General features: G+C 35.7%; 3 protein-coding genes across 3 annotated transcripts; 1 reads left to right on the plus strand and 2 right to left on the minus strand.

The window, feature by feature from the left end:
- Positions 1 to 133: 133 nt before the first annotated feature.
- Positions 134 to 4975, minus strand: LOC140014301 (peroxisome biogenesis protein 16-like). The gene is made up of 9 exons (XM_072064894.1): positions 4872 to 4975; positions 3670 to 3790; positions 2575 to 2632; positions 2016 to 2232; positions 1624 to 1916; positions 1267 to 1535; positions 782 to 849; positions 588 to 649; positions 134 to 471 (listed from the first exon to the last, which is right to left on the minus strand). The coding sequence occupies exons 2-9, from the start codon at positions 3736 to 3738 to the stop codon at positions 410 to 412; spliced, it is 1098 nt and encodes a 365-aa protein (XP_071920995.1). The 5' UTR covers positions 3739 to 3790; positions 4872 to 4975; the 3' UTR covers positions 134 to 409.
- A 1400-nt stretch (positions 4976 to 6375) lies between these two features.
- On the minus strand, positions 6376 to 9925 carry LOC113710189 (hypothetical protein At1g04090). Its single transcript, XM_027233049.2, has 2 exons — positions 9216 to 9925; positions 6376 to 8275 (listed from the first exon to the last, which is right to left on the minus strand). Exons 1-2 carry the CDS (start codon positions 9322 to 9324, stop codon positions 6669 to 6671), a joined length of 1716 nt encoding a protein of 571 aa, XP_027088850.2. The 5' UTR covers positions 9325 to 9925; the 3' UTR covers positions 6376 to 6668.
- A 9388-nt stretch (positions 9926 to 19313) lies between these two features.
- On the plus strand, positions 19314 to 25676 carry LOC140014243 (uncharacterized). Its single transcript, XM_072064682.1, has 4 exons — positions 19314 to 20454; positions 22232 to 22506; positions 22781 to 22853; positions 24419 to 25676. The coding sequence occupies exons 1-4, from the start codon at positions 19329 to 19331 to the stop codon at positions 25615 to 25617; spliced, it is 2673 nt and encodes an 890-aa protein (XP_071920783.1). The 5' UTR covers positions 19314 to 19328; the 3' UTR covers positions 25618 to 25676.
- Positions 25677 to 25897: the final 221 nt, after the last annotated feature.

Below are 25897 nucleotides of genomic sequence, written 5' to 3' on the forward strand. Positions count from 1 at the left end.
CGGCCTTTCATTCTTCGTTTCAAATTTTCTATCTAATTGGAAGAAAGGGGAGGGACTAGAAAAGAGTAAATACAGACCTTCCATGTGTATTTAAAAATTCAACAGGCACAGCAAAAGCAAATAACAAAGCAAGTACTAATTTGTTGTGCCACAGTTTCTAATTGATGGAAGTATTATAAGTAATTGTTTGTGAAACTGTTAACTATTACAAGTTACTGTTTATTAGAACTGTGGTGTGCTTGGTTGATGCAAGGGACTACAACATTGACCTTGTGTACATTTTACCGAGGAAACCAACATTTGATACAACAATTTGCACTAGAAGTATTACTCCTGGTAAAAACTCCAAATATTGCTCCCTGATTTGGGAACACTTCACCTCTAAATCATGCAGAAAAAATAAATTTCATCATGAACCTGACATGTAGGTGTAGCGGGTCTGTGCTCCAATAGCAAGTTCAATAAGTTTTTCTGCATATCAAGAGAAAATTTTGCATGGGAAATTGCCGGGGAAATATGTCTACTGCCATATAACTAAAAATACTAAATAATAAGAAAAGCCAATTGTGAAAAGGCATCTACAATACCTGCAAACAACCCTATGACAGGTACAGGCTCTAGTAGCTTTTGGGTATGGTCAAGTCTTTTCCTGAAAAATTCACCAACCATCAGCAATTCAAACCCCCCCAACCCCAACCCCCCCCCCCCCCTCCCAAAAAAAAAGCCCTAAACCCTTCAATGCAAAAGTAAACAAGCATGAATAGATGTAGCAGATATTTACCGTGTGTACTTCATAAAGAAAGGATCTCTCATAAGGTAAAGAGCCCACATAAGCTTCCTCCTCCTTAGCTGTCTCATAACCATATCAAGAAAATGAATTTAGAAAAATAGCACAAATCACTTTCAGTCGCTAAAGGTCCAAATGCAAACTGCAGTGAAATACTTGGAGAATGAAATTGTCCTGTTTATACCAAAAACGACACAAACAGTGAGGACATTCATGCATGCAAGAAGGTCAAACTCCTAAATCCGAAATGTTTAGAGAATAAATCTCTCTCAGAATGGGATAAGCACTACACCCTGAGTAACCATTCCATTCATCCTTTGTAGTTGGCAATATCTTGCAGAGGCTACATTTAGAGAAAGCAAAAAAGGCCCCCATTTTATGGCTAAGATGAAAGATCCACAATAGAGTTCAAGCAGTCATGCCATAAAAGCGACAGAAATTGACTCGAGATAAATTGACAACCTATTAATGTGACTAACCTCATCCCTCTCTTGGTTGGAAAGATCAAAAAGGGGGTCTTTCCTGATAGTCCTCAATGCAGTCACATATGAAAGAACACCATTTGCAATTAGGTCTATGGCCAGCGACGTAAACCATGGAAACCAAGACTGAGTGCCATTCTTTCTTATCAGTAACACATAAACAAGAGGCCTTACAATAAACATTACTTCCCCCATCAGAAACAAGCCCCCATAAACACCTTTTTCTGACAAGATGCTGGAAAGGCTAGGTTTCTCAGCTGTCTTAACTGTGATGACATAAAGAAAGAAAAGGATCGACTGAATATTCATGTTCTAATAACATTGTCTACTTAAAATTGATAAAAATACAATTACTTGGAGGCTCCATGATTGCTTGCTGGTGTTGAACCCTACGCAACCATGTCGGCTCAGAAACCATCCTGGCATTTGCTCCAAACCTACTCAAAGCCGACAGTGCCCTTCCTTCAAGATTCCATGTAGCCTGACCATAATAATAAGTCCCATTAAGGTTTCCAGGATAGGCAAAGTGCCCTTGCCTCTGTTGGGAGTTATAAGCATCTTGTCCCTTCTCAATATTTACAGACTCTCCACCGTGCAAGACCATTTTGTACCCACTGTTCCAAAATATAGCTAGCCTAACTAACACCCTGTAACATTTTGGACAAACCAAGTAATGGTGTCACTATGAACAGTAACAAATCTAAGTTATAGGTGTTGAAGGAAAGCCCATTATACATTCCCCTTACTTGGTAGCCTCTGTGGCAGCAATGAAGTTCCATTTTCTATCATCACCAAAAATTTGTTGAGCTGCAACTTCAACCAATGTTTCCAAGTCCTTAAGCAAAGTTATGCATAGTGAGTATGGGAAGGAAGAGGACTCAACCTGCCCAGCGTTTCTTTGAGTTGGAGTTGTCTCGATGATGTGTTCATGTACAGCAGTGATTATGCCCAAAAATGAAGTTACTGCAAGTAGACATTTATTATATCTATTTGACAGTTCAACTAGATTACCCCATTCCTATTAACCAAAACCACCAACGAAAAGAAAGAAAAGAAAATAGTGAAGCTAGGGATAAGGGGGAATAGCGGAAGAAAATAGTTTAAGAACATTACGGGCTTAATATGACCAAATACAGTTTACAGCCCTCCAAATCAAAACAACCAAGTGGACAACAAGATTCTAATAATCCACATTCACCTACATTTTCATGAAAAGGTATAAAAGCATTGGAAGATAGAAATAAGCTTTAAAACTTGTAAACTTGTTATATAACAAGAGCTAATGTTACCAAAATTTCACAAAACCTGCTTCTGGTCCAATTTCTGACCCTGAAAACCGTTCTGGAAGAAGCCATGTCAAGCCCTGAGTGTAAAATTCATGCAAGTATATGAACAAACACTTATCAGACAACAATGGAAATCAATCTGAAAATGGATTAAGATTAACTATAATATTAAGGACATGAAAAAAGCACAATAATGAAACAGCTCTGCCCTTCATGAAGAACAAAAAAACTGGTATTTATAAATTAATTTTTTTTAAAAAAAAGAAGAAGAAGATGATCTATAACAAGAGATTTAGAAATGCTGCAAATGTCGAATTAAACATCTTACGTGATACAGCAAAATTTACTGGTTATCTAAATATATTATAATTTGTATTAGACTAAATGCTTGGAATGTCAAATCAAAATCACCCAAAAAATCATGAGGTGAAGCATCAGTTGTATGAGTGTGTTAAGAACAAATAATCTGCAAAATCAATTAAGTGTTATCTAGATTCAAATTACAAAGAATATGCTTATTTTAGCTTGCATCGACACCTGCTCCCTCTAAATATAATATGGAAATCTATATTTCAAACAAGAACGCTGCCTATGCTGGGTTCAGATTCTAACTGAAAACCCAGCCTATGCTGACAAACTTATTATAGATCTTTTTAGTTATGTATTCTTTCATGCAAACACTCATCACTTGCAAGCATTAAAATTAAATTAGACCTAAACATGAACATCCCGAAACTATGCATTAAATGCAATCTGCACCGGATGTTCACTCCGACTCAAAGGATGCAGTACGCCTTAGCAGCTTAATTATGGTTTGGAGGACACTGAAAGAAACAGCAATTTGAAGTACCTCAAACAAGTATAAGAAAAACAAAATTATTCTGTGTTGTTACTGCATTTAATTTCAGTCCCAAATTTTGATGTATTGCATCTACAGTTGCAACTGCTAGGCAAACTATGGCAGCAGAAGTCAAAATAATAACATGGACAACTCTTATCATGATCATTTTTTCACTAAAACAAGAAGCAAGGAAAACCATTGTAAAGTGCTTATAATAGCTCTAATATAGATGATAACCAAATACAAAAACATATAACATAAAAGAAAGCATACATTGGCAAGAGACTCCAGTGAATGCACGTAGTCTTTATTTGCCCTGACCCACCTCTTGTAAGCTTCCATCAGAGGGGGAAAAAGAACAATTGGAACCAACAAGCTACTGTTTCATGGTTAACTGGAGAAGGAAGATAAACACTTCACCAATATAATTCAGAAAGAAAATAGAATTTTACGATGATTTAGATTATTTCTGAATCCCATCACCTTCACTTGTGGAATAAAAACAACAATTTAAGCTATAAGCTCAGATATAAAAAAGTTGCATATCATTTTCAGAAGCACAATAACAAGGCAAACGAATTAGGCAAATAGTAATCAAGATTACTTAAAAATTAAAGATCGTCAACTGAAACATCACACAAAACACTCACTGACTAAGTGCCTCACATTAAAATTCCATGTTCAAATACACCCTAAACTCGATTCAAATCCTTCAAACACCAACTCAATTGTCTCAAGTGTAAAATTGAATTTAATATATCAACATTCAATATAGTCCAATGATGACATCCAAACGCAACTATCAGCAAGTATTAAAATGTGGGAACGTTGCAATGATACACACCAAAATTTTTTTTTTTTTTTTAAAAAAGAAGCAAATAATGGTAGTACAACTTTGCTAATAAAGTTGCAAATTCAATATGAGGTAATACATTTTGCTGTTAATCTAGTACTGCATTTAAGTTTTAACTAAAGAAATTAATAATGCTAATAAAAAATTGCTGATATAGACTCATCCTCAAACACGTGATATTGCACCGAAAGAGCGGGAAAAATGCAGGAATTTAGCACAAAATTGCTGCTAATATAAGAATTACAAGTATACTCGTTCCGACAATTCAGGACGAAATTAACAAACGTTCCTAAAAACTCCGAAATTCTGTATACATTTTCCAGTTCTGCTGCTGCCTCGGATGTAGCAAATAAAAATCCATTGAACTCAAAAACTTGAAGCATCTCGACTCTAGGCAGCCATTGCCGACTCGATAGTACGTATAAAATTTGATTAAAAACCTATACGAGCTTCTTCTCTAGAATTCAAATTTATCTTTTGGAGCCAAATGTTAGCGGACAGATACAACCAAGGAAGAAGAAGAAGAAGCAGATTGTTTTGATAAATTATAATTTGCAGAAATGAAAATTAGAATATGAATGAAAGAAGAAAAAAATATGAAGAAATAATATCGAGATAATACCTGAATATCCTAGCTGCTCAATCGAACCTTTTTGGTCTTCAAATAAGTCTTTCCTCTTCTCCCTTCTATTTTTGGCATTTTGGAGGAAAACGAGGAAATTGGGGGGAAACTAGCATTTATAGGGGACAGAGGCAGAGATGGGCCATGCTTTGGGCTTTTGGATTCCGAAATTTCTTTTCCACACGAAACAAATGTAAACACTGAGCTTTTCCTTGTATAATTATTGTTTTTATCCATTTTTTTTTTACTTACTCTTTTAATTTTTTTCAGAAAATATGTGCTTATATGAGACACTTCACCTATAATTTACATCAAGGTTAAATTCCTTTTAACTAATAGTCCTTTGTGAAATACGAATAGATCAATTCTAAATTATTGTACAAAAGTTTAAATTCTTAATATTTATATATACATATATATATGTGTGTGCGTGTGTGTGTATGTGCATCACTGTATTGATATATGATTCAAAACATTCAAATCCTTCAAAACATAAAAAATTTATTACATGTAATATAACACTTCATAACTTTAAAGACAATAATATTGGTAATTTGGTATCAAAGTAATTAGGACATTTTGTGTTTTTTTTTTGTTGAAAAATTGGACATAGGTTTAATTGAAAAATTAAAACCTATAATGATAGTTTTGCTGGTTGTATTGCTTTATTTTATTTTATTTTTTTGGGGGCGCCCATTTTAGTTCCTACAGCCATGCAATCTGCTTCACCAAGTCTTGTCATAAACTAAAGCATGAACATGTTCTGGATTATGTTGCATTCATGTGAATTCTTGTCATAAACTAAGGCTCCGTTTGAATTAGCTATTTTTGGGGTTATTTTTCAAAAACAGCACTGTAGCATTTCGTTTTTGAAATACAAGTCTGTTTGGATTAGTTATTTTTGGGGTTGTTTTTCAAAAACTATATGAAAAACTTTTACTGTAGATGTTTTTTGGATTATTTTTAGAGGTATTTTTAAAACATATTTTTTAGTATTTTTATAATTTATAATTTTTATATTTATATACATTTATGCATTTATAATACATTTATAAATAAATATATTTATATATTTATAAAAATATATAAATGTATTATATTATATATAATACATAATATAAATATATGTATAAATATATAAATGTATATTATTATAAATATATAAATTATAAATGAATATTATATAAATGTATAAATGTATAAATTATAATTTTTATATTCTTATATAAATATACATTTATGCATTTATAATACATTTATAAATATTTATAAATAAATGTATATATATATATATTATATTATATATAATACATAATATAAATATATTTATAAATGTATAAGTGTATATTATTATACATTATAAATTATAAATGTATAAATTAATATATTATAAATATATATTAATATTATGTATAATTGTAAACTTCCTAAGACATATTCTAGCTCAACAGCACATTCAAAGGATTTAACCAAATTTTATGTTTTTTCCAACAAACGCAAAGGATTAAACCAAATGACAGAATCTTAATTTGATCCATTGGAATATATACTGCATACATGTATACATTGTCTTGAGCACAACAATGGGGTTTTTCAATACTGAATGTGTTCCTAAAGACTTGACTGAATACAAACACAGATGCAGTGGCATACAAAGCTCCAAAGAATGGCAATCATACTGCAATAAAACAATAGAGTGCAGCTTCCAGCATTGTGTAACAGGCTGCAAATGCAGATTGAAGGCATGATCATTGCTCAACCCCATATTAATATCGAAGAGGCTAATCGAAAGCATATCTAACACCTTTCATCTCCAAGCCAATTATCCTTCTCCTTAGGTCCTGTAGGACCCTCTTCGCCGTAAAGCTCAGTTGGAAATAGTTCGAACAGGCTCTCCACTGTGAATCTAACCAAAAATGGAAGGTGGCTGATGATCTTATCTGCTTCTGATCTGGCATCATACACAATTGTTGGACCCCATTCTCTCATGTACTCTAACCACTGAGGTTCTGCAAGCACTCCATTTCCAAGGTATTCGGCTGCAATGATTTGATACCGAGTGCTAGAGTCTGCGAAGTACTTGCTTTTAGCACAATCATTCCTGACTCCTATTCCAAGCTTTGTAGCTCCCTGCAGGTAGCAGCCAGCATGTGGATAACTTGCGTGGCCATGTTTTGATGAATACACAATCGGCTTATTATCATTGATGAACTCTAACTCACAGGCATCCAACCATTCACCGCCGCTATGCTCAGAGAAGTAAACACTCCAAAGCTCACCAGTGAAGTTGCTTATCCGGAGAGTAAAATGCTCCCAATCACCAACATGTTGGCCTATTCGGTTCAGGGGAATATTCATGAAAGGAGCTTTAATTGTTGCTGGCCCATTGAAGGGGCAAAATATCCACATGACAATATCAGTGAAACTACCACCTAAGGCAGGTTTAACATGAACATACAGCTCCGTACTCTCCATGTTGCCGCACATGAGATAATTCCTCTCATTATCATCAAGTGCCAAATCCAGCCAAAATTTGCCGTCATTTTCTCCACCCCTAGGTAAATTTGAACCCCTAGAGTCGATGGCTATCCCATCATCCTTTCCATCTTTATAGAGAAGGGCTCCATTAGTGAAGAACCATGAAACTGATGAAGGTAAATATTCCTCATCAGGATGGAAGTAAACTGTAGGTCCATAGTGCTTAATGAGTGCATGGGTCTGGTCGATATTTGGCATTGCATTCAGAGAGGTGTCCAGGTTTTTCAAGCAAGCAATATTATATTCATCTAGAGAGCTGAAGTATGAAGCAAAGAAGTATGTCCAACTCAGGGGACTGCAGAAGAATGTCCCGACTGAAACACCTTTGCCAAACATGCCTCGGTCACAGGGTCTGGTGCTCCATACACGAAGTGTATCTGCACTAAATAAAATATCACTAGTTTCACAACTTGTAGTCAGATCAGCCCGAACGCATCTAACTTCCTCAAGCTCAGGCTCATCGGCATCATTAGTGACCACAAAGCCCATTGATCTGTATCCACTTGGAGCATTTGGCAGCCAAATAAAACCATGCCCATCATTACGAGAACTGGAGCTCCAAACTAAATTGTAGCTAAGAGGCTTCTTAAGAGCTGGAGATTCAGATGCCATATCATGACTTTGGCTATCATGAGTCAGACTTGCCACTTCTCTGGCAACAAGAAAATGGGCATGGAATTGTTTGTCATCTGACTGGCAATAATGACCTAGACTGAAAAAGCCATCCGGTATATCCACTGGCCTATAAAATGATACACCATCTGATTTTCTCCAAAACAGATTACAACTCCAAATCCTTTCAAACTTGGTAACTTGAGCAACTTCAATTTCTCCTAAGAATATTCTTCCTGTAGCAAAACCTTGACCTGCAAACACGATAAAGATAACATTTTATCAACCAGTAACTTAGCTGAAAGAACATATTTGCTCAAACAAACAAGTAATGGGGAAAAAAAAAGTGAGCCAAACTCAAATAACATCTTTCAACTATTATTTCACCAAATTAATCAAATGGCCCACCCCCTCCAAGAAAAATACCCAAAAATAACATATGCCTTGCTTCAGAAACTGTGTTGCACATGCTTTAAAGCTTTGACAACTTAGCTAAATTAGACTCTCACTAGCCAGACAACATAACAGATACAACTTTGCATCCCAAACTTCACTATTCTCTACCAAAAAAAAAATGATTGAAATACTGGTTCCTAATCCACTATATAAATACAAAACATAAATTCACCCCTAGCTTGAGTCACTTAGTGTAACCACTTCAATTGGAAGGTAGAAGAGTTAAGCAACAAATAAGAATTAACAAAGCAAAAACTTAAGCACAAATTAAATAAATTCATCAGCAAATCGGTTTTGACAGAGAAATTTCAGTCCAAATTTAAAATTTGTTCAAACATTTTTCAAATTCTTTCACTAGCTCAGAATGTTGATTAACCGTTCCCTGCCCTAGCAACTGCAGCAACTTTCGATCTAACAGCACCGTATATGATCTTACCGAAGATCACAAAGAATTTGCACAAAATTAGGTGCCGATCATATGAAGAGACAGCTATTTCTTGTTATTACCGTCAAATAGAATTTCATAGTGAATTTTTACTACTTCGTGAAAGGCTTGCATGATTATAACAATTCAAGGCAAAGTTGATCAACAAATTTTACCAATTCAACAGAAGAAAAATGAACTTCGGGGAGATTTTACTTCATCGTGAACCTTTTATCTCAAATCAAGCAAACAAGACTATTGCACTCAAGAATAATCAAGAACAAATTTTTTTGTCGAGGAAACTTTAAAGATACCTTGAGGCCATTGAGGAATGGGTGCAGGCAGGGTGAAAGGCTTTGGTTCCACTGGCAACAATTCATCTTCGTATTGATTCTCCCAGCAGCAATACTGGGACCCCAACATACTTCTTCTTCTTCTTCCTCAAAACATCAAAGAACTCAAGGACCCAACAAGTATTTCTCAAGCCTTTGGCTTTCAGCTAGTTTTATTCTTCACAAACTATAAAATAACATAGTTAACAATATTCATTGTTAATAATATGCAAGAATCCAAGTAAACAGGAAAAAACAAGAGTGATCTCCTCTGCAACAACAGTTTTTTTTTTTTTGGGTCTCCTCTGTTTCCTATGCAAGGATCAAAACTTGCACAGGTTACAATAATTAAAGGAAGCTAGTGACTTTTGGGGCCTCCAATTCGTTGGTAAAGCAGATTTGAAACAGAGTTTAGTGGGTGTACTTTTCCGTGGGAGGGATTGAGTGAGGAAAAAGCAAAGACTCGGAAAGAAGATAAGCAGAGCTTTTCTCTGATGGCAAAAGATGGTGGATTAGGGACTTTGGGACTTGGAGTTGGTCCTCCACCACCACCTCCTGCTGGGGTAGTTGCTTATATGATGTTGATTAGAGAAAGGAGTTGTATCATATGAGAAGTCAGTTGCATTTTTGGCACATCAATTTTGGAGGCGAGCAAAAAGTGCCCAACAACGTATGTTGGAGGTGTTTGGTTTGCCTTTCACATTCTGAATAGGAATCATAAACCCCACGCCACCATGGATTCAAATTTTCGTCATTCTCTCTTGACCGTTTGGTTTGGAATCGGAATGGGCTTCAGCCGACCAACAAGTTAATTAATTTGAGACTCAAGTCATAAATGTGAGGAATGAGAGATACTAAAGACTCCAAGCCATAGAGACGGAGGAGATAGGGGGGGGGGGGGGGGGCCCTTAAATGTCAAATGGAGAATCTGATTTATGCCGCTACCAGCTAAACAGAGTATTAAGAACAGTATTTTCATTTCAATTAACAAAGCATTAGGGGCGATACCTATAGTTGACCGACTAAACAACAGACATACATGTATTGTCAATTAGGATTAATTTTTATATACCGTCAATAAGGAGGTTTTTTCATGCAAGAAGATTTAAATCAACGTTACATTGCTACTACTAGTGAAAAAAGTGTTTATATTGATAATACATATAATATTAAGGATTAATCTTATACATACTGTCAGTGTATACACAATCATCGATAGATATATGATATACGTGCAAAATTTAAATTTAACATACGTGAAATTAAAATTTTGCTCATGTGTCATCCATCTAATCATAATAATGTATACACTGACAATGTACGTAAGATTTACTCTAATATTAATCCTTATTCATTTTGATATGCATTTCTGATGATACCTGTCTACCAAACGTTCCCTTAAAAGTACGGATAACAGCCCAAAGAACTAAAAACATATTTCTAGATTAGGTCATTGAAAAAAAAAAAAAAAAAAAAAAAAAACTATGTCGCGCATCATGTAATTGGTCTCCACAGAAATAAAAATATATTTCAATTAAATGGCAACATCTCGCTAAATTTCGCTACAACTTTTGCAAAGCCAACGTTTTGCGTTTACCAACTAACGCATTAGTTAGATATTTGATGTTGAATAAATTGTGAAAAGGTAAAACTGAAGACATCCTCTCTCTCTCTCTCTCTCTATATATATATATATATATTTCGGGGTTTCGTGGTTTTTTGGGTGGGGGGGGGGGGGGGGCGGGGGTTCTGCCATATGCTGAGCATGCTTGTATGACCACTCAAAATATTACTAACAAGAGAAATAAAAAGGAAAGAAAAATTGAGCTATCTAAAGTACTTCTACAAAATGATTATTTATTTATTTTTCTAAGTCAGTTTCTGGACCATCCTTTCAGATGCTTTTAGGCACACATATTTTTACAGTCAATTCAAGGCCCTAATGCATATATTTATATTTGAAGTGCTTTGAAAACATGTTTTCAAAAGACTCCACCAAACAAATAGCCAATTGTCCTCTCTTTTTTTTAAAAAATTTTTTTTAATTATAAATAGAAGATCTCGAATTCTAAACTTTTCATCTACGTTCTCTTCATCCATACCAACTAATCAATCCCTTCTCCGAACAGCCAATTATCTTAGCCAATTTACGACCAGAAAACCTAATCCTAATCATGTCGATATCGAAAGTGGGAAAAGGATTTTTGCTGAATTTTATATCTCTTTCGTCTAATAAATTATTTTGCGCCGCCGTACTTCACAGGTCAAGAAAAATAAGTTTGCAGACACCAACCATTATAGAGCAATAATCATGCATGAACTTAGTAAGACCTTACATTCTAATGGATGATCCTGCGTTGTGCTCCACATGCAGAGGGCTAATATTTTATATAGCATATCTCTCTATAACTTTGTATATTTCCTTCTTGTTTTTATACTTGTTCCCTCGTCTTGGCATGACAAGTTGCAGGGAAACTATTTATCGCATGCCAAAACCAACAAGCCTTTAGGCCATTTTATGAACTTCATACAAATGGATCAGACTACTGCATGTAGGTGGTGGAAATTAATGATCAAATGTGACATATACAGCTGGCAATTCTCCTTCACAAAATTCTAGGCTTCCAAAGTTGACGAAGTCATAGGAGAAAATTCTTCTCTTTGGTTTGGTATTGAACGAAAATAAAAGACGATACAATTTTACACGCAAGTAGATCATAAGATAAGGGAGAGTTGAACAATTTTGGATGATCTTTCTTATTCCCTCCGTCCCACTTTGACAGTCCTGTTTTTCTTTTTTGTTTGTCCCAAATTATAGTCCACTTTCCAATTGAAGAATGTAGTTATATTTTAACTTTTCTAAAATACTCTTATTTAATGTAAGTTGTTATTACTATAAACCTACTCCATTTAATGAGAGTTGATTCTTTTTTTATCATCAATTCAGGTTCCCATAAAATTGTACTCTATTTAATGTGAGGGTATTTTAGGAAAATAGCAATCTAAATTTATTTTTTCAACAAAATTAACTACTTTTTCTTAAACTGTGTGAAAAAAGAAATAGGACTATCAAAGTGGGACGGAAGGAGTATTTACTTAGCCAATATAGGATGAGTCATCTTGAAGTGTTAATGATAATTCAGTTTGAGAAGTTCTTCCTGAGGTCTAAGCTAATATGTGGCACAAAACTTAAGGGTAAAATATAAATTTTTAGTGATTTTTTTTCCTTATTAATACGTCGTCTTCATCTTCAATAGAACAATATTTTTTTTAAAAAAAAAAAAAAGGAGATTTTGAATTCAGAGTTTTCTACTCATAATTTCTCTTATCTTATCATCCAATTCAAACCTCCTCCAACACGACAATACCTGACAAAATAAATGGAAACTTTTCCACGGCTTTGTTGATTGATGATCACCATTTTTCATTTGTCAATTTCTCCTGGAGTGGAGTAAACGGTGAAAATGAGCATAATCATAATTAGAGCATACAGTTAAGAGCTTTATGATTGGTAACAAAGATTCATTGAATGTGTAACCTAAATAAGCAGGTTCGATTCATGAAGATCTTTAATGATTCGTTGAAAGGTGCCTTAGATTGTACCACGAGAACTAAAATATATATGTGGTCCTTATTTTAATTCAATAATAATTGTTCAACGTTTCGATCATTAAAAGAAAGCTGCCTAAAAACATGTGATTAGTTGGTTGCAGCTTGAGTTTTAAGGTATTGAGGATCCTTGTATTGTATTTGTATCATTGTATGAGGAGGATGGGAGGCCTATGTAGAGGTTATATTCTCATCACAACACCATATTCCCATGATTAAACGAAAGGCCGACTTTAAATCCATTTTCTACTTTCCAGCCTTTGATCGAACTTTTTTTTAGATTCACAGCTGGTAGAGTTGCTTACTTTCTCACATTTGGGTATTCCAGTTGTTGACATCAATTTATGGAGTGAAATTTAATCTTCTGAGGACGGAGTGTTTAAATTTGGCAGCAATACGTTAGAACTAGAATGAATAAGACCTCTATCAATACGCGTTGATCATTGGGGAATAATCCATAATGCCTTGGTGGAGATGCCATCGATATTCTTGGTACTGGTCAACTCCAATAATTGCAAAATATTTGCGTACGAAAGCAGAAAATCTTCATCTTTGTTTGTTTGTTTGTTTGTTTATTTTTTTTGTTTGGTCTTATTGAATACACATGAAACAAATCTAGTCTAGTGGCCTCAAGCTGAAATCCAAGAAATGTTTCTATGAATCAGGTGTTTTTGGGATGTGTTTTTTCAAAAACTTTACTATAACGGCGTATGTGAAAAATAATTAGTGTAGAATAGTCCATTTAAATTAAATTTTTTTTAGATGTACCTTGAGGTGTTTTAAAAATATAAAATTTTATTTGAATAATCTTAAAATTTTGAAAAATTTTCACCCTTTACCATTGCCCCTCTACTCCTCCACCGCCGCCACGGTAGGCCTACCCCTCCCTCTCTTGTCCCTCTTCTTTCCTTGCCCTGCAACACCCTATTTCCTTCCTCCCCCCTTCTTCTTTGCTTGCATTGGCCGCAACCAGATCGACTAGAAACAAGAAGGGATGGGAGAAAAGGAAGGAAATAGGGAGGCGAAAGAGAAAGTAAGAAGGGAGGAAGAGAGACGAGAGAGGAAGGGGGTGGAGAAGAGAGGAGAGAGGGACGAGGAGAATAAGGGAGGGAGAAAGAAGGGGGAGGATGGCAATCAGGGATGGTTGCGGGTGGGTGGCTGGTGGTGGTTCATTTTAATTTTAATTTTTTTAATATATTAAAGTGTTTGTTATTTTTAAATAAAAATATAATTAAATCGAATCAAATTCGAGTAGTGCTATATTTAAACCCGAACTTGACATACTTAACTTTGTGACAGTACGAATTTGACTAGTTCGAACTCATCACTTCTCAACAACCAAGCAATCAACCAGACAATCATCTCAAAAAAAAAAAACACACAGACACACACACACCACTTAAACCAAATCATAGTTCCAATAACAAAAATTCCATTTGATAAATTACAATAGGATTAATCAATCTCACAAACCCATAAAAGATTTTAGTTATAAACAAAGTTCGGTTAAAACAACTAAAAGAAGGAAAATTAAGAGTGATAAGAAGCTAAGCAAAGGAAGGGGAAAGAAAAGCAGATCAGGAAAGGGGAGGGCAATCGATCAAGCATGGAGAAATTATAAGAAGACCTATGGCTGGTTTTGATTTAGGGATAGGAAAAATAAAGAAAAGAGCTATGGGTGGGCCAGGAGGTGGGAATGACCGCAGATGGAAAGAATGGAGAATTTCATTGCAAGTTGTTGGCGGTTGTTTCTTTGAGGAAGAGAACGGCAGAGATTAGTGTTTTTATTTTTTTATGTCCCTGAATTTACTTCTTAGCCCCTTAGTAATAATATACTAGCAAAGAAGATTTCACCTAGTTGCCTACCCGTATTTGTAATTTCACTACATATTATTAAAAATAATTAATTCTTTTTTTCTAAGACTGCTCAATAAAGCTTGTCGAGCGATCATGCAATCTATTTTAGAGTTCGAAATCCATTCGAATGTCCTATTGAACAGCTCAATCTCGAAATTGAATTCGATCAACTAAAAGTTTGAGTCGAATTTTTGATCGAATTTCTTGCAAATGCCTCATGAACAACATGATTCATTTAAACCCCTATTTTTAAGATTTATTATTTTAGATTTCACAAACAAAAACAGTAACAACTAATCTTAGAAAGTCACACAATCTCTTGCAACCATTTATCTTTGATCACCACGAAATTTCATCTCAACCATGCACATCATTTTCATTTTTTTTTTCGTCAAAACATCATTTCCATTAGCATGACTCTTAAATCTGCGCTAAAGAAACATACTCCACATTTTTTTTGAGATACAAGTGGTCACGTTCTATACTACGTTGTATATATATATTGGTGAGAGGAGGCCACATGCACCTTATTTCATTGGTATGAATTTGTCGAATGGTCCCTTTCGCCCTGCGACAGGATTAGGGATGGCAACGGGGCGGGGTTGGAGCGGGGGACCCCTCCCCCATCCCTCGCCCCGCTGCCTACAAACTCCTCCCGCCCCCCGTCCCATCCCTCGTCCCCAGCTCCCCTCGCCCCACCCCGCTTTTCTCGTGGGGCTAATAAAAATTTATTATATGATTTTATTATGATTAAATTTTAGCAAATAATCAAGTACTAAAATATCAACACATCATCAAATTATTATTCATTGTAATTTTACAATTGAAACTTATAAAAACAATCAAATAAAAATTATTTGAATACGATCCAACATGATGAAATAAATATAACTAAAGTAGTCAAGTTTTCATTTTTGGCACAAATACAATCACTAATTCATTATTGTGCTTGTGCTTTTTTTAAGGAAAAAATGTTATTGTATTAAGTGTAGTTAGAAATTTAGTATAAATGTATTAGTAAATTTAGTATAACTAATTAATAATTTGTATTAGTACACATATATAATTATTAGTATAATTAATAATATCAATTATATTATATATACTAACAGACATTATATAATACATATAACTAATAATATCATTATCATAAGTTTGTAACTACTTAAATTATATATTATATATATAATTATATACATATATATTTTATATATTTATTTTTTAAAGTGGGTAGCGGGGCAGGAATGGGCGGGGATACACTCCTCCGCCCCCTGCCCCACTCCAACCCCCTCCCTATTAGCCCCCCGCGGGGTGGGTGCCTGCGGTCACCTACCCCCATTGCCATCCCTAGACAGGATGCGATTGAATGTTAGATTTATGTATCATGAGCATCATTGAACCTTTTTGACAAATCAATTATTAAAAGAATTATAAAACTAACCACTCTTGAATCTTGTTTGCAAATAATTACACCAAACCTAGCATAACTCACAAAATTTTAAAAATAAAAAAGATTCCACTGTACAAGCATTGAGTTTCGGCCTTTGGAGGATAGGGATGGGTTAGGTGGTTCAAAAAACAGAGTATAAATAAGAAATTTTGAATTTGAACCATTTTATTTGCACTTGAAAAAAAAAAATTGAGTTCCTACTTTGAGGGTAAAATATAGGTTTGTCAATGGGTCGGGTCCGGGCCATAATTCATTATTTCGGGCTCAGACCCAGCATACTATATTGGATCCGGATTCGACCTGTTTACATAGCGGGTCTTCTACTCTATGTTTCGGATCCGACAGGTCTTAGATTCGGGTCGGGTCTACAGGAAAAAATCTATCAATACTTACAATTTCTAACAAAAATGAGAAAAAAATTATATTTGTAAACTAATTTCTAACTAATTAAAAAAAAATCAAATTGATCTTACTCAAATACATCACCCTAATCAAATTATATTAATAAATATATATTTTAAATTATTAATTCATTTATATCCGGATCCGGGTTGAAATACTATATTCCGTATCTGACTCTTTTTTTGTTTGATAAAATGGATCGGGATCCGGATTTGGGTAACAGAATTAAATCTCTATCCGTATCCAAAATAATTTGATAGATCCGATCCAGATTCGGGTCTAGACCCAGACGGTTAGACAGGCCTAGTAAAACATACCATGTAACACAAAACTAACCAATCTTTCCTTGGTCACTTGTCCCGTTGCTTCGTTGTCAAAGAGGTGGGCGTAATACCTAACTCGTTAACCTATTGAATGAGACAGATTGAAGAAGTCCTTCCCTGTGTAGCTAAGTGAAAACTGCACATAGAAATTATTTGACAACTGCCAGTCTTTTGTAAGTTAAAGTGGCATACATTTCTGTAACTATTTTTACCTATACATACAGAGCTGACTATTGACCCCCCAAAAAGAAAATAAAAAATCCTCTTGTGGGTCTCATTGTTCTTGCATGATGTTTGCCTTAAAAATGAGTGGTGGTGGGTGCAATGTCAATTGTATCCCTTGGTCAATGTCCATTAAATAATGCACTACAGAAAAATGTTGAGAAAGATTAAACAAAATACAAAATAAATAAGGCTCGTTTAGCTTGTGTATTTTCACTCTTAACTTTGGTGTTTTGAAAAATAATTCCAATAAAAAGCAGAAGATTTTTTTTTATTTATTTTTTACTTCTACGGTGTAATAGACCAGACATTTATAGTTTACCGTCGAAATGAATGGCCGTCATTTTCAAGTGCCGCCCCTTTTGGAGTTGCATAAGATACACATGCTGATTATTAGTAGTACATTCGAAGCCTATACAATATCGACAGCCTCACGAGGCCAAGATGTATTGAATCATTCAACGACAGTCTTCAAAAGTTGCCCTGTCTGTCAATTTTTTCTAATAGAATAAAATTAATTACAAAGTGAGTTAGTAATTGACTCTAGCATTTGCTGCTAATTACAAGTTTTGGTTATCTGGAATGACAAGGGAATGAATGATATATAGGAATATTTTTTTTGAGTGGCTCAAAGCTCGTTTAGATTGTTATTTTCTAAAGTTTTTATTGAAAAATGTACTGCAGATATATATGAGGTAAAGAATGATTGAAAAATATATTTACCAAAAATTTAAAATTTTTTGAAGAAAAACTGCAATTCAAAGAAGTTCTAAATTACTGTGTACAAGTTAGAAGTTATAATTAGCGATAAAATGGGGTCTTTTTTGTAAAAAATTTTTAGTCAAACATGATAATTAACAAAATTGCACATCAAGTTAATAAAGAATTGCTCTCATCCTAATCGTACTTTTGAATGATAAATCCTATCATTTATTCTTTTCTCTTCTGCTACCAGATAATTCATAATATACAAGTTACTTGTGAGCTGCATAAAATTTTTGGAATCACGATCCAAAGTTGTTTTCGAATCCTTTGGATAATTGATATCAGTTGATTTATTTTTTTGGACCTGTTTCCAAGTAGGACACCCGAACGTGGATCAGATTAAGTAAGCTGGCCCTATGTATACAGCCCAAGAAAGCAGCCTTTTTTTTTTTTTTTTTCTTTTTTCCTCTTTTCTCATCTATAGGATAAACATGTCCTTTTAAGCCATTTCATTTCCCTATAGTTCTCTCTTGTATGGTATAGAAGAGTATTCTTGACCAGTAAAAAAAAAAAAACTTTTTACTTTATTAATACATGGAATTTTAAAGTAAAAACTCAAATGAGATAAAAATTACAAGATATTCTTTTTTTTTTTCAAGTAAAAGTCATGAATGGATCGTAGTACAAAATATATAACCAAAAAAAAAAATCAAGAAATTATTAGACAAAAAAGGACCGTTGACAATTATCAACAACAGTTGCTTTGAGTCAATTGATTATTTAAGATTCGACCACAATATCATGCTTTATTTGGTATGACCTCCTATTCTTTGGTCCTTATCCTCAAAGTCATGTTGGCCAAGGAATGGCCTCTGTATGATTCCAATTTTGCCGGAGGTCCCTGAAGCGACTTCACCAAGGAAATCACTTCTCGAAGCCTTGAATGAAATCCAATCTTGATGCATCTCCTCCAGCAACCTGCCCCACGAGTTGAAAAGTTGCTATTGACTTGACTTTCCGAATTTTCATTGTAGGCTGATATTTAAAGTAGCCATTTGACTTGTCATTGGCTCATTAATTCAGTTATGATTAGTATCCAGCTTAAAAATCTAGTCCAAATGCCAACCCCAAAATATATGGCCTGTCATCAAAAGGTAACTGATATTTAAAACGGCTGATATGGTGGTGGAAGAACAAAAAAACACAACATAAACAAATTGCTCAGAAGTATAGTTTGCTTCTGAAGTATTTTTCTGTGTTCACGTTCTTGCTCGTCGTCCTGATTTCAGACGGGACGACGGGTGAAGAACTTCCGTTCTAACAACTAATTGTCTCTTTTTAGGCACCATAATAGCTTGCATGCAATGGCCTTGTTCTCGGTTTATTATTTTAATTGATTAGCTTTTGCATTCTGATTGTAGATTTTTTACTGATAAAAAAAATTAAAATCTGTTTTGCTGATTCTGATTATTCTCAATAATCAGTTTCTTATCAGATTTTGCAAAAATCCCGAGAACAAGGCCAATAATGTCTCCACTTCCGTTCCAGCTCCTGGAACTGAATGTAATATCGGCTCAGGATCTGGCACCTGTGTCCCAAAATTTACGTACATATGCAGTCGCATGGATGAATCCTGAGAGAAAACTGCGTACAAGAGTAGATCAACAAGGCAAAACCAATCCCACCTGGAACGATAAATTTGTGTTTCGTGTGGATGAAAAGTTTCTAGATTCAGAAACCTCATCGGTCATGATCGAAGTTTATGCTATAGGGTGGCTACGTGACACCCCTGTTGGATCAGTAAGAGTGCTGATCAGCAACCTCATTCCTCAGAATGTCCGAAAGACGAATAATTCGCAAAGGCGTTTTGTTGCTCTTCAGATTCGACGTCCATCAGGTCGTCCACAAGGGATTTTGAACATGGGCGTCACGCTTCTGGATAACAACATGAAAAGCATGCCTTTGTATTCAGAGCTCAGTGCATCTGCTGTGGGGTTTCAGGACCTGATGGGCGTAAAAAAGTACAAACAACGGAAGAATGAGAAGAATGGTAATGGTAATTCCGATCAGAAAGAAGAAAAGATAAAGCTGAGGCGAACGCAAAGTGATTGCACAGAGGTTAAAGAAAAGGGAAACAAATGGAAGGGTAACGGAGAAGGCTCAGTATACAACAGTTCCGTAGTCAATGGCCCTACAAGGGGTGGTTCCTCATTGAATGGACCAAATTTGAATGGTTCTGAAATTGGGGTTGCCAAAAATGGATCAATGTGCAATTCTGACGTGGGGCCATCGCCTTCTGTGGTGGCTGCAGCTGTAGCCAGGGGATTGTATCCGACGCCATTGCCGAAGCCTCATGATCCAGGGAGTTCTATCCTAGGAGATTGGACAGCGGATGATGCAAGTGTTGAAGGGCTAAAATCGAAGATTGATCGATGGAAAATGGAGCTTCCTGGGAAATGTGACAAGACTCCTAATAGTTACCAGAAAATTCCGAAGGAAAAGGAACGAAAACAACATTGGAGAAGGCGGAAAAGTGCTAATGAAGGCAGCGGAAGGTTTTCGTGCTTTGGAGCTGCATGTGGATGTGAGTTTACTATTGTATGTGGAGCTAATAATGGTGGTAGGAGGAGTAGATCCCGGTCGAGGAGTAGCAGTAAGCATTTGGCCAATTCAGAGTTAGATTCTCAGTTAGTTTCACAACATGGGATCCAGTGAATTCGACCAATTTACTTTTTCACCGGATGGATGGGGGAATTATCTCCAATGGTTCATGGTGAAGATGTTCCCACATTAGAGCCTCCACAGTCGTCATGAGGTTGTAATCATCTCAAACAATTGATTTTGAAGATGTAGCCTCCAATGCTATCAATCTGATTCATTGTTATATGTATTTATATATGGAGAAATGCAAATACTGTAGATGTTTGATTCGGCGGACCATCAGGCGCAGGAGGTGGTCCGCATGAGTCCCCAAGAGCAAAGATGAGGAGTTGATGGATGGCTCCCACTTATGCTCATTACTCCCGGGAGTTGCTACTCTCCTAACAAGAAAATGATGATGTAGGTGTGTACTATGACTTGAAATGATTGTCTGGTCGTCATGTACTACAATATTAGGTTTTTGTTAGTTCCTGCTGTGATGAAACTAAATTGTATGTAGCAAAGTTCGTGTATCCAATTCATGTTTGGATTTGATACCTAAGTATTGAAATACACAAATCTTCTTGATTTCCTTGCAGCAGTAAGCTTAAAAGAAGTCTCTTATATTGCATTTTTCTTCCTTGAAGAAGAAAAATCTGCGTTTGAAAATTTTCTTCTTCCTGTTTTGGTAAAGAATAAAAGAGAAACTTGGCATCTGTTTATTCTTTTGTAGAAAAAGTAAGGACCGTGCCAACAATTGTCAGGAAATTATTCCAACATGCACGGATAATTGCTACGCCAACTCGAGAGAGTGATAAGGGTCCAATATATAGTGTGCAATCAGGCTGATTAAGGTTTCTATGCCAGGACAGTAACATAAAATGTCTGTGAACATCCAAAATTTGCACGCTCTAGAAGTTACCTTTGCAGAAGAACTAACAGAACTGAAAAGATTTAGATGTATTTTAGTGTTTTTGGAGAAGTAGCAAAGGCTTCAGCCAGGGAAATAATTCTGATATGGGCTTGAGAAAAAAGACCAAGAATAGAAGTAATTGCACGAACAACATAACTTGACAGTGTTTTAGGTCTTTTAGCTTGCATCTTCCCTTGAGCAAGCATGGAAACAAAAGAAGGCAAGGAGCAAACTAATGTAAGCCAACCCTTTCTCTTAGCAAATGCTTGATTCAACTCTCACTAAACCTTCCTGCTCCCTACAATGTATAGACAGAAACCATCCATGTCATTTGTAGCTATTTTTTAAATGAGAAAACTTAATGAAAATGACAAACACTTAAAAGCACATCAGTCATGTGACTACCAACAACATTGGAATTAGAAAAGAAAAAAAAAAAAAAAAAAGAACACTTAACAAGAGTAATGTATAGGCCTCGCAGAATTATACATGTTTTTAGAGTAAGGCCATTGGTAGGACAGGTTCAATAAATTGGGTATTCATTATACAAAATTTTGTAGGCTGCAAATTACATCCTTGACTCTTTTCCTTTCATTGAGACGACATACACATTTCCCCTTGTTCTTCCACATCTCCTGATGAGGCAAAATTGTATACTTGTGCACATAATTCTTAGCCTTTCTTGCCTAAGCTGAATTTGTCTCACTCCCAAGAATCCTCTTCTTTTGGGATCTGTTCTTAATAATATTATGCGGCTTATTTCCATGATTACTTGCTCCACAGACAATGGTGAACTCAAAACCGTAAGCATTTCCAAAACAAGAAAACAAGCCTCCATCTGAATGTCTTCGTCCATGTCTTCTGCCATCTGATCTAGATCTCTCAAATTTCCCTTCATGCTTTGGTGGAAGTGAAACCTCCTTCCTCAATTTTCCCATACCTGAATTCAACCCCTTTGCAGTAGCTTCCTCAACTGTCATTTCTTCCACTATGGAGTTCCCAATCTCTTTTCCTTCAGCTGATTCTACTTTTGCAGCCTGTCGCATTGGCCCCTTTCTTTCTGCCATGGGTGGAAGTGATTTCCTTGCTATTTCTGCAGCCACAATTGATGCTGATGGTCCAACATCAGAACATAATTCTGATCCATTTCCTGTCGAACCATTGAGCAACGATCCATTTCCATACACCAGAGAACCATTGCATATGGAGCCTGCTTTTAATGGAAACTCTTCATTAAACTCGCTCCCCAAGCTATATGATCGCCATAGATGGATTTTCTCATTCATTTGATCATTATTCTCCTCAGTAACAATCTCCCCATCTTTTTGTTGCGCGCTCATACTATTCAGTTTCTTGACTAAAGCGTCTTGATAATCCCTGACTGAAGGATTCATTTCTCTACGTAGAGGCATGCTTCTGTTTGCAGCATCCATTAGAGCTACGCCCATATTCAGCATTCCCTGAGGATTCCCTGAAGGCCGACGAATCTGAAGAGCAAGGTATCTTGTATGATTCCTGGCACAAGGGGTAATGAGATCGCTTATGAGTACGCGAACCGTGCCTACAAGCAAATCTCTAAACCACGAAACCGTGTAGATTTCAACCGTGATTGCAGCCTGATCAGATGAGAGGAATTCTGAATCTACGCGAAATGCAAACCTCTCATTCCATAAAGGATTTGTATGCCTTTGTTGATCGACGGAGGTTGTGAGCTTTCGGGAAGGATGAATCCAGGTTATTGCATATGTTCGCATTGATTTGGAGATGGGGGCCAAGTCTTGGGCGGATATCAAACTGATGTTTAGGACATAGAAATCAGGAGGTTGTAAGCTGATGTCTGAGTCGGTGATGGTGGATGAGGTGGTCGGAGTAGGAATTGTTGGGTCCATTTCACCATCCACCTCCCTGAACACGACGGGCCAGGTTTGACATTCACGCAGGAAGAGAGACTGTCGAGGTGGTGGTGTTGTATTGAAGATGCATGGTCGAGAGCTGTTAGAGAAGTTGGTTTTAGTTGATGCTTCTGGTCCACTATTTTCTTTAACTTTTGTTATGGTCTGAAAAGTTTCCTGCTAATTCCATAAATTTCCCCTGAGATTTTTGATAATTTCACTTAGCACCTTTAACATTTTAAAATTTCACTTATCACTCCTATTTTCAAATTTTTATAACATTGACAACCCAATTCAAATTATATGATTAAAATACTCATTTTAGAATAAAAATAATTTCTTTCCAATAATGCCTTTCATTGCCTTAATTTTTTAAATTGTAAGTATGGTAATCATATGTTAAAAATAAGGACAAAAAAGTATGACGATGTTCTTTTTTTAAAAGAAGAACATATAATAATTGCAACCATAAACAATATACTATTTTAAAGTACAAATAAATAATAAATTTTTGTTTAACATGTTTTCAAATTATAAAGTAATTTTTTTCTTTTAATGTTTGTCTATTTGGTACTCTAAGGTCACATAGTAAGACATAAACCCGATATTGTTGTTTTTTTTTTATTTTTTGACAAAAATGTAGATTTCTGCTACAAAAGTGTTGCAATTTAGGAGGCTATTTATAATTTAAAAACTTCAGTGTTTGTCCAACCTTTATTTATTCATATGTTTATCACATGCCCTTAAATTATCAAATGAGAAAATTCTTTCTTTTTATGTAAAATATTTTGATTGAATCTAATGAATTTTATGAACTGTTGAGAATCTTTAATTTTTATTTATTTGAATATATGGCTTGAAAATTTAGGAAAGGGGAAAAATTTTAAATTACATTTAGAATTTATTTGAGTTGTTTAGAAGATAAAAAAAAGGTTATTTTTCACATCTTTACAATATTTTAAATAGTAAGGTATAAGTGTCTAAAAATTTTTATAATTCACGGTATGTGACAATGTGAGTTGTAATTCATGGTCTGTGACATCAGAGAGAGGGTTCTACTTCAATCCAACAGATGACATCCTATTTCTGGAAAACCAGTAGCCGATTTTCGCTCTAGCAAATAGAAGTGATTCACTAGTTTCATCTCTGCCCCTGGCTCGTCGTCCTCTAAGCAGGGAGAGACGAGCTAATTCATCTGCCATTTCTGCCAAACCGTTTTGCTCTTCCAAAAATGTCTCTTGATTATGTTCCTTTCAAGCTCCTGGAGATCAATATCCTATCCGCCCAAGACCTTCCTGCAGTTTCCAAAATGTTGCGCACATTTGCTGTTGCCTGGATTGGCCCTGATCAAAAATTAAGCACAAGAATCGATCATCAAGGCCACACCAACCCCACCTGGAACTACAAGTTGGTTTTTCGGGTTGACAAGAAATTTCTTCGGAATGAATCATCGGCAATAACAATAGAAATCTATAATGTTGCATGGCTGCGTGACCTTCCGATTGGAACAACACATCTTTTCATCAACCACATTTCACCTCCTCTGATGCCAAATAGTCCAACTATGCGATCTGTTGCTCTTCATATTCGTCGCCCGTCAGGGCATCTTCAGGGAATTCTTCACGTTGGAGTCAACCTGATAGACAATGGGATTTCAGACAGCCCCCTGAGGAGCGAAATCAGCGCGTTCGCTTATGAAAATCAGGTCATGGTACGGAATGATCATCAGAACGTCCAAGAAGAAAGTGTCATAGAAAATGCTCAAGAAAATATTGAGCACAAGGATTTTCAAATCCAAGATCAACCCTCCGTCAGCCAAAAAGCATTGTCTAATGATGATGTAGTCTCGAGCAATGAAGGTAGCAATGATTTGAAGAATCAAATGCAATTGAAGTTGAGGACGAGAAGCATGGCCTCAACAAATTTATCATTGGGTACTGTCATGCATCCTTTGCCATCAGAGGTTGCAGATAACCTGAAGAAGGGATTTTATACCACGGATGCGGATGATTATGGCAGCTCCATATTTGAGAATTGGAGCGAGCCAAGTCATCGTCTTAGTTTGAGATCAAAAAATGTGGAATGGCCATCGGAGGAACAAATTCCACTGAAAAAAGATCATGAAGGCCACAAATTAAAAAAGCACCACAAGGGCCACAAAACAGACGATCAAGAGGGCCATAAAGCTGTTCGACCAAAACGAAGGCGGCCCTCGGATGGAGGAGGATTATTCTCGTGCTTTCTGAAAGGTTTTGAATTTACTTTTGTCTGCGGGTCTAAGAATATGACGAAAGAAAGAGAGAAGATTCGTCGTCACCATAAACTTCACGTTGACCATGCGGAAGAAAACATGCACAGGTTCTACATATGAATTCTTGACTGTACAGGTTCATGCACAGCCACCGGTCAGCTACTTATGCATCGTTATTCAATGGCAAGATTGTTTATCAAGTTTTACATTTCTTTGGTGTATTTTTTCCTTCCAATTTTCTATTTCTAATTCTCTTAGGTGATACACAAACTAGATATCACACGCGATTTCTGCATATTTCGTATACAGCATTAGTTCCTTTTATTCTTCCTCTGATTTCCTTTTCTGAACAATTGAGGATTGACTGCTGCAGATTTTGAGTAGTACTACACTTAGCTGC

The sequence above is a fragment of the Coffea arabica genome, chromosome 9c (assembly GCF_036785885.1).
Source record: "Coffea arabica cultivar ET-39 chromosome 9c, Coffea Arabica ET-39 HiFi, whole genome shotgun sequence".
Classification (NCBI taxonomy): domain Eukaryota; kingdom Viridiplantae; phylum Streptophyta; class Magnoliopsida; order Gentianales; family Rubiaceae; genus Coffea; species Coffea arabica.